The 17,764-nt window shown below is 40.0% G+C and overlaps 1 protein-coding gene across 4 annotated transcripts in view; it reads left to right on the top strand.

Annotated features, from left to right (window-relative positions):
- Nucleotides 1–17,764, top strand: part of ADARB1 (adenosine deaminase RNA specific B1) — a 61,741-nt gene that overhangs the window by 16,064 nt on the left and 27,913 nt on the right. For 3 of the 4 annotated variants that reach the window (XR_015773082.1, XM_088058797.1, XM_005528927.3), the window contains exons 2-4: nt 2,305–2,341; nt 7,277–7,351; nt 13,361–14,292. Coding sequence is in view for 3 of the 4 variants with exons in the window: in XM_088058797.1 (XP_087914923.1) it covers nt 7,324–7,351; nt 13,361–14,292 (960 nt within the window). In the remaining variant the exon portion in view is untranslated. Of the gene's footprint in view, nt 1–2,304; nt 2,342–6,237; nt 6,281–7,276; nt 7,352–13,360; nt 14,293–17,764 lie in introns of those variants that run through there. The other variant, XM_088058798.1, reaches the window with a different exon arrangement.

Here is a 17,764-nt window from a genome sequence, read left to right as displayed (position 1 = left end):
AACAGACTACTTTTCTTTTTCAACATGTGAGAAGTAAAATAAACAGTAAAGTAAATACAGAAAGATTGGAAGTGGTGTTTTTTTTATCCTGACCATAGGACTGATGCTGAGTGCCTACAGGTTGTTGCCTTGTGTTTGGGTGGTTTATGTCTTGAGGTGGTACCTCAGATGTCTGTTTTGATTCTCATTGCCTTGATATATTTTCAACTGATCTTAAAAAAGTTAGTATTTGGAGATATTTCTAAAAGGCCAATGTGTTATGTTCTTCAGATGATTTTCAAGTATCCTTTGCTGCCCTGGGAGAAATCATGGACATGTTTCTAAACTTTTCAGGGTAAATGAATTCACTAGTAAGGGACAAAGAATTGGTTTATTGGATTTTTTGCAAGGTAACAATATGGACATGCTGTGGCAAAGTGCTGAGCTCCTAAAAGAGGCTCTCCCTGCAGAAGGTGTTGGGGAAGCATGTCATAACTTGAACAAGCTCCAGAATGGCCATTTGCCACTGGACAGAGCCAGGTAGGACATGCAGAAGATCAGAGCTTTGTTCCTGGCTTTTGTAACATAGTGGTATTTCCCTTTCTTTGCTATTTAGAGTTTTTACTGGTTCAAGGTGTTACAAGTCTCAGTTTTTCCTTCATCTGTCATTACTGCTCACAGTATAACAAAAATAATTACTAAGATGAGCTTTCTTTCCTAGGTCTTAACCCTGTCTGGTTCTTTCCCTCACTGCAGCTTTCAATATGAAAGGACTTTTGGTACTCAGTGGTAAACTTAAAGTCTCAATTTTCATAGGTTGTTTTTAGTTTGTTAGGGAATTACTGATTGGAGTAATGTTGCATATAAGGAAGATAATGTGAAATCTAAATAAACTCAAGGACATACTAATATAAAAACTTAGTTAAAAACTATTAGCAGTGTGTTTTCTCAGGATTAATTGTAACTTTAAGCAATGCTTGCATAGGAAGAGAATTATCAAAACCTTGTTTTTAAGATACGTTTTTTGGTGGCTGTTGCCACAAATATGGGATTTTCACATCAAACCTAATTTATAGCTCATGTTCTAAGAGCTTGGGAGTTTTTATTTGTGGATATGGGAACACTAGGTTGGGACTTGGATTCTGAACTCAGTATTCTGGGTATTTTTCCTGCTTTATGCTAAGAACAACGTAGTATTTACAGTAATCTTTTTATTTTTATTGGAAAATGCCAGCATGGAGTGTTGGGAAATAAAAATGTCTTAAAAAAAAGCTGAGATCTAATCAATGCAATATGCTCTTTTATGATCTTTAAATATTGTGTCAGATCTCTTTTTTTTGACCAACCTCTAGTTTAAGACCCGAGGTGTGGAGCCATCGGTTTGTGTTGTGTAGCTCTGCTCTGTGTAACTTGAATTCAGTGCAGGTTTCTGCAGGGTACCAGCACCCTCTCGTGGGCTGTGTGATTGTGGTTTTGGAACTGTTTTACAACAGTCTTATCTTCACTCTGGTAAGGCCCCATCAATATTTTTTTAGAACTAGGAGGTTGTCTGTTAAATTAAAGCTGTTCCTAATCCAACAGCTGTGCCTATTCATAGAAATAAAATTGTTCACAGGATCCCCGTTATCCTCCTTAGAATCAGAACCACTAAACAGTTTGGGTTGGAAGAGACCTTAAAAATGGGTCTGTGTGTGTTTTACCCTACATCTGCCAGTTGTTTTCCACCCCACTGTTGGTAGTTGAGGGATTTTCCTCTTTTGCAGGAGAATGCAGTCTGATGTCAGTGGGATCGAGAAAGTGGTGTTTGGAAAGGGGGGGTTGTTGTATGAGGGGCCTTTTATATGGGTTCAAATCAATCCCTAAAAATAAAAACTAAAGATCTAAATTAAAAAAAGTCTAACAAGATGAGAACTCTGGGTTTGCTTTCAGGATAAGTTGGCTGTGATAGCACAGATAATTTTCAACCATTATTTACCACATTTTGCTGACCTGCTCTCCTAGAAGATGCAGAGATTTCAGATTGGGTACTACTATGTAACTGCTTGTACCTTATGGATGTTTCTTCTGACCCCCACTATTAACCACAGTATTAGGCATCTTGAGTCTTGATTTCTTTTTTTAATTATTTTTTTTTCTATACAGAATGTCCAAAATCGTCTTTGCTAGGGTTACAAAAAGGCTTGGCTCTGGGACTGTGTATCTGTAGTATGGCCTGTTTATTTCTAGTGTACCAGAAATTTGTCCCTTTTAAGGTCAGGAGTTGCTATTTGTAATGCACAAATTTTTAAAGAACCAAGCAATTGACTGGATTTTCTCTTCTTGCAGGTTGCAGAATCAGCATGTGTCTCCAATAGTTAAAAAGGTAAGCATACTGCATTTGCAGACGTGGAGCAGGATTCTCTGTTCTGATTCTGATGCATTTGGCTCATAACTTGGAGGAGGAGAGACTTCATCTTAATGTATTTGAACACTTATTTAGTACTTCATTGTTTTATCTGTAAGTTTTATTTGTATTTGGACTCTAAATCCCTTCACAATTATCAGATCAACAGTTTGAAAATAGAGAGGATATTGGTTGTCAAGTTGATCCTACAAAAAGTTAGTTACCCTTCTGCAAATTTGTTTTTTGCAATGCATATTAATAAAGTAAATAGGCAGAGCTGGCATGTAGGACTTGAGAGTTTGCAGAGTGTTTGAGCAAAGCTTAATAACTGATTTTGGTTGGTAAAGAGGAAATTTGGAAAATAGGAAAAAAGCCCAAATTGTAAGTCTGTCTCCTAATCCAAACCATCAGCCTACATCTATGACTTTTTTTTTTTATGAAATAGCTTCAAGATATCTGAGTCTCTTTTAACATCCCTTTTAAAGCTGGTTTAGATATTTCTTCCAATTTGCTATTATATTTCTTAGCACCGAAGAGCTGTATCAGTTATCTTTTAAGTGATGTTGAAAATATTAATATTAGTTACTGGGAGGTCTAGGCTGTTCAGTTTTTCTCTCTGAATAGTTACCACTTTTGCCTTGGTAGCACATCATAAATACATTTCTGACAGTTACAGGTGTCCTTTGGGAAAAAATATGTTAAAAATGAGAAATTCAGTCCTAACAGTAATCTGGTAAGAAGGTTAGAGACAAAGGAATAAATCTGCAAACATCTTAAGTTATTTCTAATTGGGAACAGAGCTCTAAACTTCCTTGGTTGAGGGAACAATAAATGCAAGCTCAATTATTTATGTAACAGCAGATGGCGCAGTTGGAATGGCTTTGATCACCTGCAGAATAGACTCCAAGATGACCAATAAACTCCAGTATGTGGTTATATATCAGAGCTCTTGGGGTTCCCAGTATGCAGCCAGCAGCTCTGCATCTGGAATTTGCTGTGCAGAGCAGCTTCTCAGGCTGTAGCTTAGCCTTACTAATTCTAGCAGTTGATGCTAATTTATATTCGTTCTTGCTGAAGTACACAAAACTAAGAGGAAAACTGCTGTTGGCCTGTAATACTGTCCTTGTGCTTGAAAAATACCCAGCTTGCTTGTGAGAGCAAAAAATTTAAAAAATCTTTAAAAGTGCTTACAAAATACAGTGTACGAGTATTTCTTCAAAGAGCATGTAAAGTGAGCTGATAATAGGGGCCAAATCTATAAGTAAATGAGATTTTCAAGGATGTTTAAATGCATGGAGATTTTCATGTGATGTATATTAAAAAACTTACGTTATGTGGTGTATATAAATATGCTTTATATATATATGTAAAATAGGGGCTGCAGCATGGCTTTGAGCCTCCTGCTGGTCAGGGAACCTAGACAGGGAAGGGAGTAGAGATGTCACAGCTGCAGGGTCCAGTGGTGAGCTCGAGCATGTTGGGTTTGGTTAGTGAAGTGCTGCTAATTTAAGATGCCAGTGGCAATGTCTTTCAAAAAATGCCAGCCTGGATAATTGTCAAAATATGATGGTGCATATAAGTCATCTACCAGAGATCATCTAGATTCAATCATGTGCTGTGTTCCTGATGTACTGAGAAATAAAGGTCTGAGAGCAGCTGGAGGTGACTAGTCAGAGAAGTCTTACCACTGTAGTAACAGACTGAAGAAACCCATGGAGTTTGCCCCTGCAGGCATTCCCTGCTAGAAAGTGCTTTTTTGTCCTGTGATGTTTAATCTGGGGGCAGGATTAAAGGATAGCTGCAACCCTCAGTCTGTGCTCATGATCTGTACAATCTACAGGATCAACATATCTTTGTTGGTCACTCAAATGGGGAAAGAGGATGATACCACATTATCCCATAATGTCACATGTTACTTTTTAGTTTATGGAAAGGCTGGGAAATACCACAGGTAATGTTGACAATGGGAGGCCTCTTGGTCAGGCCTGAGAGAAGTCCTTGTATGGAAAATCTGTGACTAAAGTATATTTGAGATTGGCATATTTATGTATTTCTGCTATTTCCAAATACATTCTGTGCCTTTTGAGGCAGTGTATGTAATGGGAACATGAGGAATAGTTGTAAAGGATGTGGAAAGCATTTTGTTTGATGCACTATGCTGTATAACTATTTCCTTGCTTATGTCTCTCCTTGTTTCTGAGCTACAAGACTGAAGAGTTGCCCTCCCTTATTAATAACAAAATAAAATTAATCCACACCTAGCAGTGAGGATATCTTTGATCTAGTCCTTTTATAAGAGAACTGTCTTTCCTTGCCCCTTCTGTGTGACAAAGGGTTAATTGTCACATGTGCCTCTGGCAGTGGATACGAGTGAGCTGCATCCTTCACTCATCTTTGTTCACTGGACTGTGCATCAGTGCACTCCATGGTTCTGGGGGCTGGGTAGAGGAAGCACAGGGATAACTCTCCTTTTGGGAATACATTGCTGCTGCTTTGGGAGAAGGTGAGGGGGTGGCACAGGTGGTAGGGGGTGCGTGGCATCGTGTCAAGCCATGGCTCTGGGCAGGGGGAACCTCTGCAGCGTGGCCTGACTGCACTGGAAACGCAGGAGGATGAAGCTATCTGAGAGGAGAGGTATTGCTGATTTTAAATGCTGGAACAAAGGAGTAGCTGGAGGGGTGGTGGTGATGCTGTAAATGTTGCTTTCAGGTGAGGTTTGAACCTCTTTGCTAAGTGCAACTTCAGCATTTGACTTCGGATTCATAAGAAATCCAGTTTGTTGGAAATACTTTGAGCAAGATGCATTTCCTCATGTTTTATTTCACTTGATTTTCAAGGTTTGGAAGGAGAGGACTTTTTAACAAATATGAAAATTCTCTAAAGCTGCAGCTTTCTGACTTACACTGTTTTCTAATAGTGCTGTGTCATCTATCAAGTTAATGGGATTTTTTGCGTATATGCCATTCACTGAATGTAAAGTGTTGTTAGCTGCTAAATTTCCTTTTCAAGACATATTTAGGTTTTCTCTCAGTAAAGAGAATAAACCAAGGTAACTCTTAAAGTCTTTCTCAACTTTTTTTGCATGCAGTCAATACCTAGGATATTCAAGCAGAAGAAATGCAGGCTATCTGTAAGTCCTCATGTGCTGTGTACTTGCTATAGCTAACATTTACCTAAAAATTTCTCAAGTAGTCTCCCGTGGAAATAAAAGCAAATTCTGTTGTGTTGGCAGCTGCATTTTTAAGTATTTCTGATGTTCTTCCTATCTATGGAAATACTCAGTGGTTCTATGCCTCTTATGTTCTTTACCAGAGTGATCTGCTGGTGCAGTTGTAGGGGCTGGAGGGAGGAGCTGAGCACTGCTAACTCCTGTGTTTTTTTATAAAGAAAGGATTTGGAAAAAAGGTGATAATTCTTTATATGCCATGAGTAGTCTAACTCTTAAACACAAGTGGTTAAAGCTTAAAACAGGGAGCTTAGTGTCATTTGGCTGCATTAACACTGTAGGATTGCATCTCTTAGGTGCCTTAGGGCTCTTCTGTCAACTGTCCTGCTTGGCTGTTTATCTTCCTCAACGCATTCAGAATCTATTTTGGCACAGTTACTGAAACTATTTTAAAAAAATTATGCAAGTAGAGTTTCTGTTTTCCTCTGCTTTTAACAGACAGGAGCTTGCCTTTTCTCTCCTTTAGGCTGTGGGGTGAGGTGCTGAGCCCAGGCAGGTAACCCAGCTCCTCAGGAGGGTTTATCCTTGGTGTGGAAGTGTGGGACAACTCTACAGCTTTTGTCACTTCTACCCTGGCTCAGGGCACTCACTGATCTCCTTGGCAGAAGTTAAACCAGGAATTCTTCAAGTCCTTTGTCCTTGACTACAAAGTGGTGCTGCATGAGTAACTGGAGCTGTTGTGATGTGCTAATGTAGGTGATAATTATTTACAAGTCCTGTTGATTACAGTCAACTAATTTCCTCTTGTTACAGTGGAGTGTGCTGATGTTGTGTAATGTAAACTCCCAAGGGTTGGGCACAAGAGGTTATACTAGATGGGGTTACAGTGTCAGGTGTGTGTTCAGTCACTAGTGGGGTCCCACACGCTCTATCCATGTCCCTGTGCTCTTCAGCATCTTCATAAACAGCCTGGAGGCAGGAATCAAAGGAATACTAAATAAGTTTGCTGCCAATACTAAATTGGAAGGAGCTGTTGACTCCCTCAAGGGCAGAGGGGCTCTATAGAGAGACCTTGATGAATCCGAGCGCTGAGCAGTCACCAGCCATGAGAGGTTTAATATCAAGGGCAAGTGCTGGATTCTGCACCTGGGGTAGGGCAACCCTGGCTGTGTGTATAGACCAGGACATGAGAGGAATGAGAGGCTGGAGAGCTGTGGGAAAGGACTTGTGGGGATCTTGTTTGATGGCAAGTTGAGTAGGAGTCAGCAGTCCCCTGGCAACCAGGAGGAGCATCAGGCACAGCAACCCCAGCTGGCAAGGGAAGAGATTGTCCCACTTTGCTCTGGACTGGCGTGGCCTCACCTTGAGTCCTAGGGATGGGTTTGAGCACTACAATATAAAAAAGACATGAAGCTATTAGAGATTGAAGGAGGCTGTGAAGGAAGTGAAGAGTCTGGAGGGGAAGCCATAGGAGGAACAGCTGAGAGCACTTGGCTTGTTCAGCCTGGAGAAGACTGGGGAGACCTCATTGTGATCTTCATCATCCCACTCTGTCCTTTGGCAGATTGGGGCTGCATCTTTCAGTCACTGATGGACATCTCCATTTTAGGAGGTATCTTTGGTCAGGATTTATCCAAACAGCCCAATGCCAAGCCCAGGTCTGAGGCTGCTGCTTTTAAAGGATGTTTAAAACTTGACCTAATAAATTGGTACCTTAAAGCCTAAATATCCCCCTCCCTGTTTTCCAGCCAGAAGCCGTCTCCGCCAGCCAAGAAACCAGCAAAGATATTTCACAATGGATGCAGACGATGAAGAAAATATGAGTAAGATGTGTTTATTTACATAGCAATAAACTCTGTAATAGTTTCTGAAAGTAATTTTTTCTCCCAAGCACAGGAGCAACTGCAAAGAAACTTCAGATGCTGAAATGGAAGTCCTTTAAAATGCAGTGAAGAGTAAATTGGAGCTTATGCATTAACAGTGTTTTAAATGTGCTAATATAACTATATCTTCTGTATTATACTTTACACCTTGGATTTTTCTTACAGAAGCTGACTAATCAAAATATTTCCCTGTGTTGAACCAGCAGTGAAGAAGGGAGAGATAATATCAGTAGTGCCCATGCCGAGGTGTAAATGCTAGTGTGGAGTGAGATGAAGGAGATGAAGAGAATAATGTAAAGGAGGGAGAGCGGAAAATAAGAAAGAAAAAAGCAAAGGAGGAGCTGGAAGCTCTGTGCAGGTCTCACATGGGCTGCTTATTCTCTTTAGATGCTGATTGTCCCATCCCTGAGCTAGTGAATTATTAAAGTGATTTTAAAGCATAAAAACAGTCAAATGAAGTGATCATCTTGATGCTTACTTGATGCAGCCAAGTGTGTGAGGCTGCTAACTCTGGGCTATAATTAAGATCCAATAACTTATAAAAAAAGTGTTCTTATTGAACCATTCTAAAATATTTTTACTGTTATTTGCCTTTCAGGTTTTTTTTTTGTTGTGACATAAGAGAATTGTTCTGTTGCTGCTGTGCTGTGCCTGACTAAATAATTGTACATTATGTTATAACAAATTTGCTTCTTTTTCCCCCAAGTGACAGTGGCTAAAGAGTGCATCTGGCAAAGGTGACAAAGCCCTGCAATGGTTTTGGAGCAGAAGAATTGTAGTTCAGTCTGGAGGAGTTACAGAACAATTTTAGGAGATGAGGAAGTTAGATCATTGTGTTAAAATAAACCAATCAAACCCAAACCAGACATCCTCCCTCCCCCTCATCCCTCCCCCCCAAAAAAAAACAAACCCAAAACCAAAAAATATTACCTGAAATAGAATTAATCTTTTCTCCTTAGTGAAACAGTAAACTCAACTGCAATACACTTGGTATAATTTTCTTTTCCTTGATATATAAGAAATTACTTCACATGGATAAGTTTCTAAAGGTGACTTCTCTATGAAGGCCTTTAAAAAGTGTAATTGGATAATTCTCATAATGTTTTTGATAAAATATCTCTTTTCTTAATAATGCTGTAGCTGAGGATGAATAGAAAGTGCCTTCCTGAGCTAGAGAAATATAATCTCTTTATAGGGGCATTTTTCAATTTTGTGTAATTAAGAAAAACACTAAAGTCTTGTCTGCTTATGGATTTTTTTTGTGTTAGTGCATCAATATGGGAAACCATTCAAGAAATTTGTTATTTTGTCAGGGGCTTGGCTCAGTGGAACTGTTTAGGAATGCATTTGTATAACCTCAGTTTTGAGTTGTCAGAACCTTGGCTGAGCCCAGTTCATATAAAGTACAAAATGACCTTCCTTTATGTGCCCACACAAACATCATGAATTTGAAATGTTAAATCATCTGATTTTGGGGGGTGGGGTGGATGTGTGTCAGAAATCAAAGTTTAAATTCTTAAATTCTTCACTTTGATGTGTGCAGGCATACTTTTTTTTTTAACTTTTTCTCTCTTTACTTTTATATCTCTTATAATTGTGAAGTAGCATATTAAAAATTGCCTATTAAATTTTTTATTATTTTATGTAACTCCTTCTGGGGAAAGGTTCTTAAAGGAAAGGAAGGTGGGCTATGCAGTTGCATTCATTTTGATTTATGGTAAATTTGGGAGAAAATTTCTGAATGGGGTTTTTCTAGAAAGTAAATTTAAGTGGCCCCTCCCTTAACTAGTTTGGGAAAAGATTTTTTTGGAGAAAAGTGGAAAAATTGTTTGTTTAATAAGTAAAATACTTATAAATATAAAAAAAATTAGTGATATTAAACAATAAAACTTTCTGTTACTTGAAGAGATGGTAAATTCAGAAAGTTTTTGTTGTGGGGTAGCCTGTGGTTGCATAACAAGAATTCCTCTGCAGAAGCCAGAATTAAGATGATTTTTTTTGGTTCAGATTAAATATAAGATAGTGATGATGTCTTACATTAATAAATTAATATCCCTGAGAAAACAGTGTTTCAGACTTCACTTTTTAGAGTTGTCCTTCTTTATTCTTTGGTCATAGAGATGCTACAAGATATCTGGGGAAAGAGATGGTTATTTGGAATGTTTGTTTCTGGTTGTTTTGCATGGCTGGTGTGTCTGCAGCACTCTGAACACTTGGAACACAAGCGTGTGACTCTCCTGACCTTTCTCTTTGATCTGTTTTCTCCTTTTTCTAAAAGATGCTCTGAAGAGAGCATGTGGTTTTTTCTGCTTGTTTTTAAATGAAAAAAATTACTTATTTAGAACTTCCCCAGGCCACTAAATGAGAGCAGCAGTATAAGGGATAGCTAGAACCATCTTTTGATTCAGCTAAGAGTCATCTAAATTTAATGAATTGTGTTCCAGATCAGACAGAGCAGGGGGAGTGTCTCTTAGCAAGCAGGTAATGGAAGGTCCCCAATGGATAAAGCATCTTAATGGCAGATGCTTTTTAATTACAGGGAATAAACCCAAAAATAAACCAGCATGTCCAGATGGAAGGTTTATTTCTTTACTGGCATAAAAAATTCCCCATACCTGTTCCCTGCTATGAGTGTTCTTGGGTTTGTAAGTGCTCAGACAAAATCTGGGGGGCAGGACTGTCTTTCTGCTGAAGTTGTTGGTGTCAGCTATGATTTTTACTCTGGTGGCCTTCACAGACATAACTCAAATACCTAGTTGAAGCTGCCAGCTGTTTTTAATGACTAGAAAATATACCAATCTCATGAAAAATATCCAGTTTTTAAATCATGGGTTGTATACACGATTAAGAAAACAGGATCTCAGTCATCAAGTGTTTATTTTGTGTTAATGCTACTTTAAAGCCTTAAATACACAGCAGATATGATGGACTTCAAAGGGCTCTCTAAAGCATTCATTCCTTGAAAAACTGAAGATTGGAAATACTAGATTTCTGTAAAATCATGCATGACATCCAGTGTTACATATTAGAATCATAAAACTTTAAAAAACAGCAAATAAATGCCAGTAAATGCAATAGGACTGTCCAGGTGGAGGATCAAAGAAAGCAATGGGAGATGTTTTCATGCCATTTGTAATGAAGTGCTGAAGAACCTTGCTCAGGACTTTGTGGATGCCATGGGTTTATGGGGTCTTTAGAAGCCATTAGGAAACTTTTTTTGGGGAAAAAAAAGCACATGTGGCTCCTTGCCTTGACCTCTGGGAGAAAGCAGAGCTGACAGGCTGCCCTCGGGAGGGTCACTGTGTCCTTATGCTGGTGTGATACCCTCTCCTGGGGTCTGTTGGTGGCTCTGTCACATGTGGGGAAGTGGGCAAGGTGAGGAAGAGGCAGGAGGGCCATTCCTGACTTCCCTGGAAGGGTGGCATGCCTGGAAAAGGCATCCAGGGAAAGGCTGTGCTGCAGGCTCCATGTCTGAACATGGACAAGATTGGAGGTGACATCTCTGACTTGAACAGCTTATGTTTTGACTAATCTTCCCAAGCCCTCGGGTAACTAGAGAGCCTCAGCACTGCTGGGTCAGACAGGCTTACAAAAAGAACCAAAAACGTACCTTCACCCTCGGTCTGAGAGGGAGGGACCTCTCCTTGCAGTCCAGCGACCCTGTGGGTTGAAATAAGCACAGGCCCTTTTGGTTTGCACGAAAAGTCTTTCACTTTTCCATCACAAATTTGGATTTGGATCAACTCCACAGTTGCCTCCTTTCCTGGTCTCTCGGTTTGACTCAGGATCAGCTCCCTACATTCTTCCTCTCCAAGTTTCTTCCACCCTGCAGATTCTCCAAGGCTAACAAAGCCTAGTAGCTCTCAGGCAAGGAGTAGTTTTCTTCCATTCTCTCTTAGTGAGCCAAGGTAAGCCTGCAAGTTTATTTCTTGCTCCCTACAAGTCCTTCCTGTCAGGACATGGTTTCTCCTACCTGACGAAGGAGTTCCTCCAGCTGCCACGCTTATATGCAAAAGTTTTTCTTTGTAATGTTCAGCTGGAGTCTGTTCAACTCCTATTTTCCTTCTGTGGTTTCTGGTATTGGTTTTCATATAAAAAAGGAAATAAACCAGAGACCATTAATTAGTGTTAACACAGTTATTTCTGTTTAGCCTGAAGGTCTTGGTGGTTGATAACAAGTACCTGGTGCCACCAGTAAGGGCTGTGTTTTAGATAAGATGTAAGAAACTCACTGTAAGGAAAGATCTAAAAATATTCCTCCACCATAGATATATATTTTTATAAGGAATATATATATACATGAACACTGTGTTGACAGTTGTGGCCCTATAGCCTTCATTCTCCAGGCAGTATGTTTGTTGCTGAACGAGAGCTCCTTGATTAAATCTAGCAGATTTCTAGCAATGAAATGCTTCAGAATTTGAATTCTTGACCAAATTTAATTGACTTAATTGCGTGATCAGTACTGTACAATTCTTTGTTGTGCTGCTGTGATTTAATGAAATGTGTTCCTACTTTGGCGTTTTCTTTTGATCTGTTTTTTTCCTTCCTTTTTTTCTCTTTGAGCACCGAAAGGAGTAACCTATCGAGCTTTTGCTGGAGGATGTTATAAATGAAAATTTAGTAACCATTCCATCAGCTTTGTAACCTGGGTGAAGTGATGTGTGCATGGTAGGGGATTCTTAGGGAAGACTGAAAGCGTGGCTGGAATTTGTCACTTTATTTAGAAAGAGAGTTTCCACCTGGTTTGCTCTAATTTCAATGACCATTTACTACCTTGGATCAGTGTACAAGTAATACAGATATACTGAAGTTTTGTAAGAAGAGAGTTAAAAATACTTGTTCTGTAACATTTGCCTTTTCATTCACAAATGCCAGTAGAAAGCACAAATAGTTAATTTCCTTAGTTTCTTCATCAGGATGAAAAGGAGGTCTTTGAACTTACAGCAAATTTAATTCCTTATATATAGCTCTGACATATCATTACCCCAACTAATATTTTTGAAAACAAATCATTAAATTAGTATTATATTGTCTTCCCTGCCCTCCCATTAAAATATTATCACTGTGAGTGTGCAACTTTTGTCACACTTTTGTCCTGTATAGCCTTAGAGAGGATCTCTAGTGATTTTTGGGTTTGTAACTCCATGACAACAGTTTTCTTGACAAGGAGTTATGCTTGTAAATGATAAGAGATTTTTTTGGTAGGAGGCTGTGTGGAAATATATAGTTTTGTGGTCCTGCTGGCACAGGGGGCAGCTGAAGTTCCTGAGAAAATTGGGATGAGGTGAAATGAATGTTTAGAAAAAGCATAAAAACCCACTGAATTTGAAAAATATAGAATAGCTAAAGAGAAACAAGAACATTCAAACACTCTTCAGCCATAGTACCTACTAAAGAGCTGCCTAATTTTTCATTAGTTTTCATTGTTTTCTGAATGAAGGTTTTTTTAATGTAGTTTTTAAATTTAAGCAACTAAAATCACTGCGGGAAGAAAAATAACATGACTAAACTGATAATAAACTAGAATTAAATATCTGGCTCAGAGTTGTGGTCTTAGGCATCCATTTTTACATATGGTAGTTGTTTGTTTTGTGGGCATATGTTGTTGTAGCTCATATTGTTGATTTAAAGTGTTTTTGAGGCTAAATATAACTTGATAAGGAAAAGGTTTGTTCCAGCGTAATTAAAATGAAAAAAAAAAGTTGTAGTGACTTTTCGCTGTGCAGTTGTATCAAGTGTGTAGTTTGAAGATTGAGTGTGTTACTTTTTGAATTACTGAGAGGTTGTGTTACATTATCATCATCTCCAGTTGTATTGCAAAAATTTTTAACCTGTGAGCACACATCACTTAACCAGTTACAAAGAGAGATAAAGGAATCTATAAATTTTGCATTTACAAGATCCTGCACCGAAGGCATTGTAAGTTACTCTTTCTGGGCACCGCAGGTTCGAGCAGCACCGACATTAAAGAAAACCGCAATGTGGACAACGTTCCCCCCAAGGACAGTGCCGGGCAGGCGCCTGGCGAGGGGACCCCACTCTCCAACGGCGGTGGCAGCAGCAGCAGGAAGAGACCTTTGGAGGAGGGCAACAATGGCCATTCCAGATTTCGCCCCAAGAAGAGGAAGAAAACGCCCGGCCCTGTTCTGCCAAAGAACGCCCTGATGCAGCTTAACGAGATTAAACCTGGTTTACAATACAAACTCCTCTCCCAGACAGGGCCGGTCCACGCCCCTATGTTTGTGATGGCAGTGGAAGTCAATGGGCAGGTGTTTGAGGGGTCTGGCCCGACAAAAAAGAAAGCCAAGCTTCACGCTGCCGAAAAGGCTCTGCGCTCCTTTGTCCAGTTCCCAAATGCCTCAGAAGCCCACCTGGCCATGGGCAGGACTCTGTCGGTCAACACGGACTTCACATCCGACCAAGCAGACTTCCCCGACACCCTTTTCAATGGGTTTGAGACTCCAGTCCCTTCTGACGCTTCCTTTTACCTGGGCTCCAACGGGGACGGGTCCTTCGGCTCCAGCGGGGACTACGGCTTGCCGTCGTCTGCCGTAGCCAGCAGCCTTTCCCAGTCGCCTCTCCCCCCACCCTCACCCTACCCCATGGCCAGCGGGAAGAACCCCGTCATGATCCTCAACGAGCTGCGCCCGGGGCTGAAGTACGAGTTCCTCTCGGAGAGCGGAGAGAGCCACGCCAAGAACTTTGTCATGGCTGTGGCGGTGGACGGTCAGACTTTCGAAGGTTCGGGAAGGAATAAAAAGCTGGCAAAAGCTCGGGCTGCTCAGTCAGCCCTGGCATCCCTGTTTAATATGCAGCTGGACCAGACTCCATCTCGCCAGCCCATTCCCAGTGAGGGGCTCCAGTTACACTTGCCACAGGTGAGTAACCCTTTGGGTGTTGTGGATGGCTTTGGGTAATGACCAAGAGGAGTCAAGTCATGTGTATTGAATCAGTTTGAACAGCATTTCTGCTTCTCTAGATATGTGTGTGCCTCTCTATATATACACATATGTGTGTATGTATATTTGTATTAGGTGATTTATACAGTTACAGCTTCTGACAATTCGTATTTTCTTGCACAGAGAAGAGGCTTTGTTTCTGCTGTTTTCATGTTGTGTTAGCACCAGTGCCAGCTTGAATTACGGTTTGTGCTAGGGAAAGATTGAATCATATCTTGCTCATCTCAGGCAGCAAGACTTAGATGGAGTTCAAAAGAGAATTACTGCTTTAAGTGAAGTTATTATTTGATACAACAGTTTTTAGCAGAGAAGAAAATCATTCTCTCCTGCAAACAGAAATTGTTGCAAGTCAAGGTCAGATGAAGTAAGACTGCTGCAATTGCCCCTGGTTTCCAGGGTGTGACACATTCCATGTGCATGTATCCAGGATGTGTGGTTGAGTGGCTGTCATCTGAAGGGTTGTGCTCTAGGCAAATGAATTAACATGCATATGGGAATTACTTAGGCAAGTAAATCTGGTTGAGAAATAATTTAAATCATATAATGAACTAGGGAAGGTAGCCAGCATACCAGACACAGATCAGAAATTTGAAGTCACTAGAATGGAGTAATTTTGAATTTTTTTAATGCATAAAAGTTCTCCACTCTTTTCTTGTTTATGTTTCTTCCCAGTCAAACTGCACTAATAATTGTTAGACTGCTGTCTTTCTACTGCATCTGTTGGGTCTTTTTAATTATATTATTTGCCCATCTAAATTAAAATATTTGTCTGTGAATTCTTTTGCAACTTTCTGTTTATTATGAGAATTTCAAGGCTTTGACCTTTTATATCTCAAAACTGTTGTAGATTTCATTAAAATTCTAATATACTGTTCTGATATAATAATGTGGGGTCAAAGAGTATAAGTAAATGTGACTATTTTGAGTACATTGTTTTCACAAAATAGGTGGATATTATACATATTTTAGGCCTTCCTATAGGGTTTCATTTTAATGTTGCACAGTTGTGTTACTGATGAATGTTTCCTTCATTTTCAAATCCAGGATCATGCTGTTTTAAGTACTTACAATTTCTTCAATAGATTCAGTGATTTCACACTGCATTCTCTGCTTTTAAAAGTAGATTTGACCCCAGACACCAAAAAAATTTCACTGCTAGTAATTCATGTGTAATTAGTTCTTGCATCAGTAAAGTGGTGAAAACTGGAAGAGGGAAGTGTGAAAAACCCAAGCTGAGCTGGGAAAGATGTTACATGGGTGCTGCCTCATTTAGACCCTATTTCAAGTAATTTTTTTATTCAGGAGCTTTTCATCTTGTCATCAGAATGTCATCAAGCACTTCACTGTGTTGCTTTGCTTTGAATTATAATTAGCTGTTACTGGAATTACATTAGGTCTTTTACATATTAGTGGTTTTGTTCTGGTATGCATTTAATGCTTTAAGCATTTGTGGTGTTTTCAGGTCCTGCTTGATTTATCTTTTTTTAGAAGTCTGTGAGTTGTTTAATTATTTTAGACATTGTTTACTGTTTAAAAAAGTGTTAAATTCAGAGATAATCCTAAAGGGGGTGAAATCACAAAAACTGGAGACTGCAGGAATGATGTAAATGGGGCTAGGTTTTGATACAATCAGTGGACAAAAAAATGTTGATTGTGTTGGAAAAAATGAAAGCTAGAAATATGTGAGGGGAGGAAAAATTCAAATAACAAGTGCTCAGGGGAAATAAAAGAAGTACAGCGTGGTTGTGCCCATGAAGATGTTGGAATTGACTGCCTGGGTGGCAGGTCCAAACCTGCCTGTAGCTCATTTGTGGTGAGAAGAATGGAGCTGAGAGGAGAGATGTTCCCTGTGATGGTGGTGGTGGTGACTGTGGCTAGATGTCTATCTGTGACCCCAGCAGATGTCCCGAGAGCTGCAGGTGCCCCAAAGAGAGTTAAATGCAGAAACACATGTGCAAAGTATCAAATGGTACAGAAGGGTTGCTAAAATCAAAAATTGATTGTTCTGAAATGGGTGTGAGAATAATCTTGTGGTCTGTACAGGGGATCACTGAGGTGCTGATCCTGTGGTTCAATTCAAGCTTGTCTGCTTGCTCGGAGCTTGGTCTGTTGTCAGAGATGAAGGAAGGTTTCCTGCAGTGAAGAACATCTCTGTGCCGCTTTTAAAAGTAGATTTGACCCCAGACACCAAAAAAATTTCACTGCTAGTAATTTATGTGTAGTTAGGTACACACTCAACATGTACCTCAGAGTGGGTAAAAATGTCTCACTGAAAAACTCTGCAGTTATGCATTTAACACCTTGGCAGTGGGTGTGTTGGTATTGAACAGATTGTCACACTTGCATTAGAGTGACTTACCTCTCCAAAACACAGACAGTATTTTTATGGTTATCTCTGTTTTGTGAACTGATCAAAAAAGTCATAGAATGGCAAAATGGTTTGGGTTGGAAGAAACCTTGAAGATTGTTATTCCCACCCCCTGCCATGTGTGCAGACACCTTCTGCTATTCCAGGTTGCTCCAATCCCTGTCCAACCTGCCCCTGAACGCTTACAAGGATGGAGCAGCCACAGCTTCTCAATGCCATGGCCTCACCACCTTCACAGGGAAGAATTTCTTCCTAATATCCCATCTAATGCTGCCCTTTGTCAATGGGAAGCCATTTCCACTTCTCCTTCACTCCACGCCCTTGTCTGAAGTTCTCTCCAGCTCTCCTGGAGCCCCTTCAAGCACTAGAAGGGCCTCTAAGGTCTCCCTTGATCCTTCTCTCCTCCAGGTGAACAGCCAGCTCTCCCAGCCTGTCTCCAGAGGGGCTCCAGCTCTTGGAACATCTTGGTGGCCTTCTCTGGAGGGGTCTCACACCTCTGTCAAAGATGGCATGGTGCTGTCCCTAAAAGAAGTTCTCAGGCCAGTACCAAATGCTTTGGAATAAAACTGAGAAAAGAACATACTAGCAGCAGTAATTCCCCAGTATATGCTTCAGACTTTCAGCAGTCCAGGCTGCTGGTGTCACTCAAGGCAAGGTTTTCCATCAGACAGTGGGATCCCGCTGGTTGGAGGTATCACCTCTTCAGGCCACAAAGGGCTTATGTTAGAAAGCTGATATTGGAGGTTTTCCTAATGCTATTTCCTCAAACTGTTTACTTAAAATGATAGCTGATTAGTCAAGGCGTGCAGAGAGCTGGAAATTGAAATCGTACACATTGAAGCTTAAATATAGTTATTTAAATTAGAAAGCTTGACTCTTGTGAGAGGAAGCAAATTGAGCTACACAAATGAGCAGTGTAGTTGCAAATGAGATAAGTTTGAAAAACATCACTAGAGAGAGTATTATTAATCATCCACCTAATTCAATGTATCCTTTCTGTTGTTGTGGACAGACATTGAAACA

This window comes from Pseudopodoces humilis, chromosome 8 (assembly GCF_049639895.1).
Source record: "Pseudopodoces humilis isolate 2021_Gansu_Grassland_sample_001 chromosome 8, ASM4963989v1, whole genome shotgun sequence".
NCBI lineage: Eukaryota > Metazoa > Chordata > Aves > Passeriformes > Paridae > Pseudopodoces > Pseudopodoces humilis.
The sequence above is the reverse complement of the archived record's forward strand: the minus strand, read 5'-3'. Positions and strand labels throughout refer to the sequence as shown.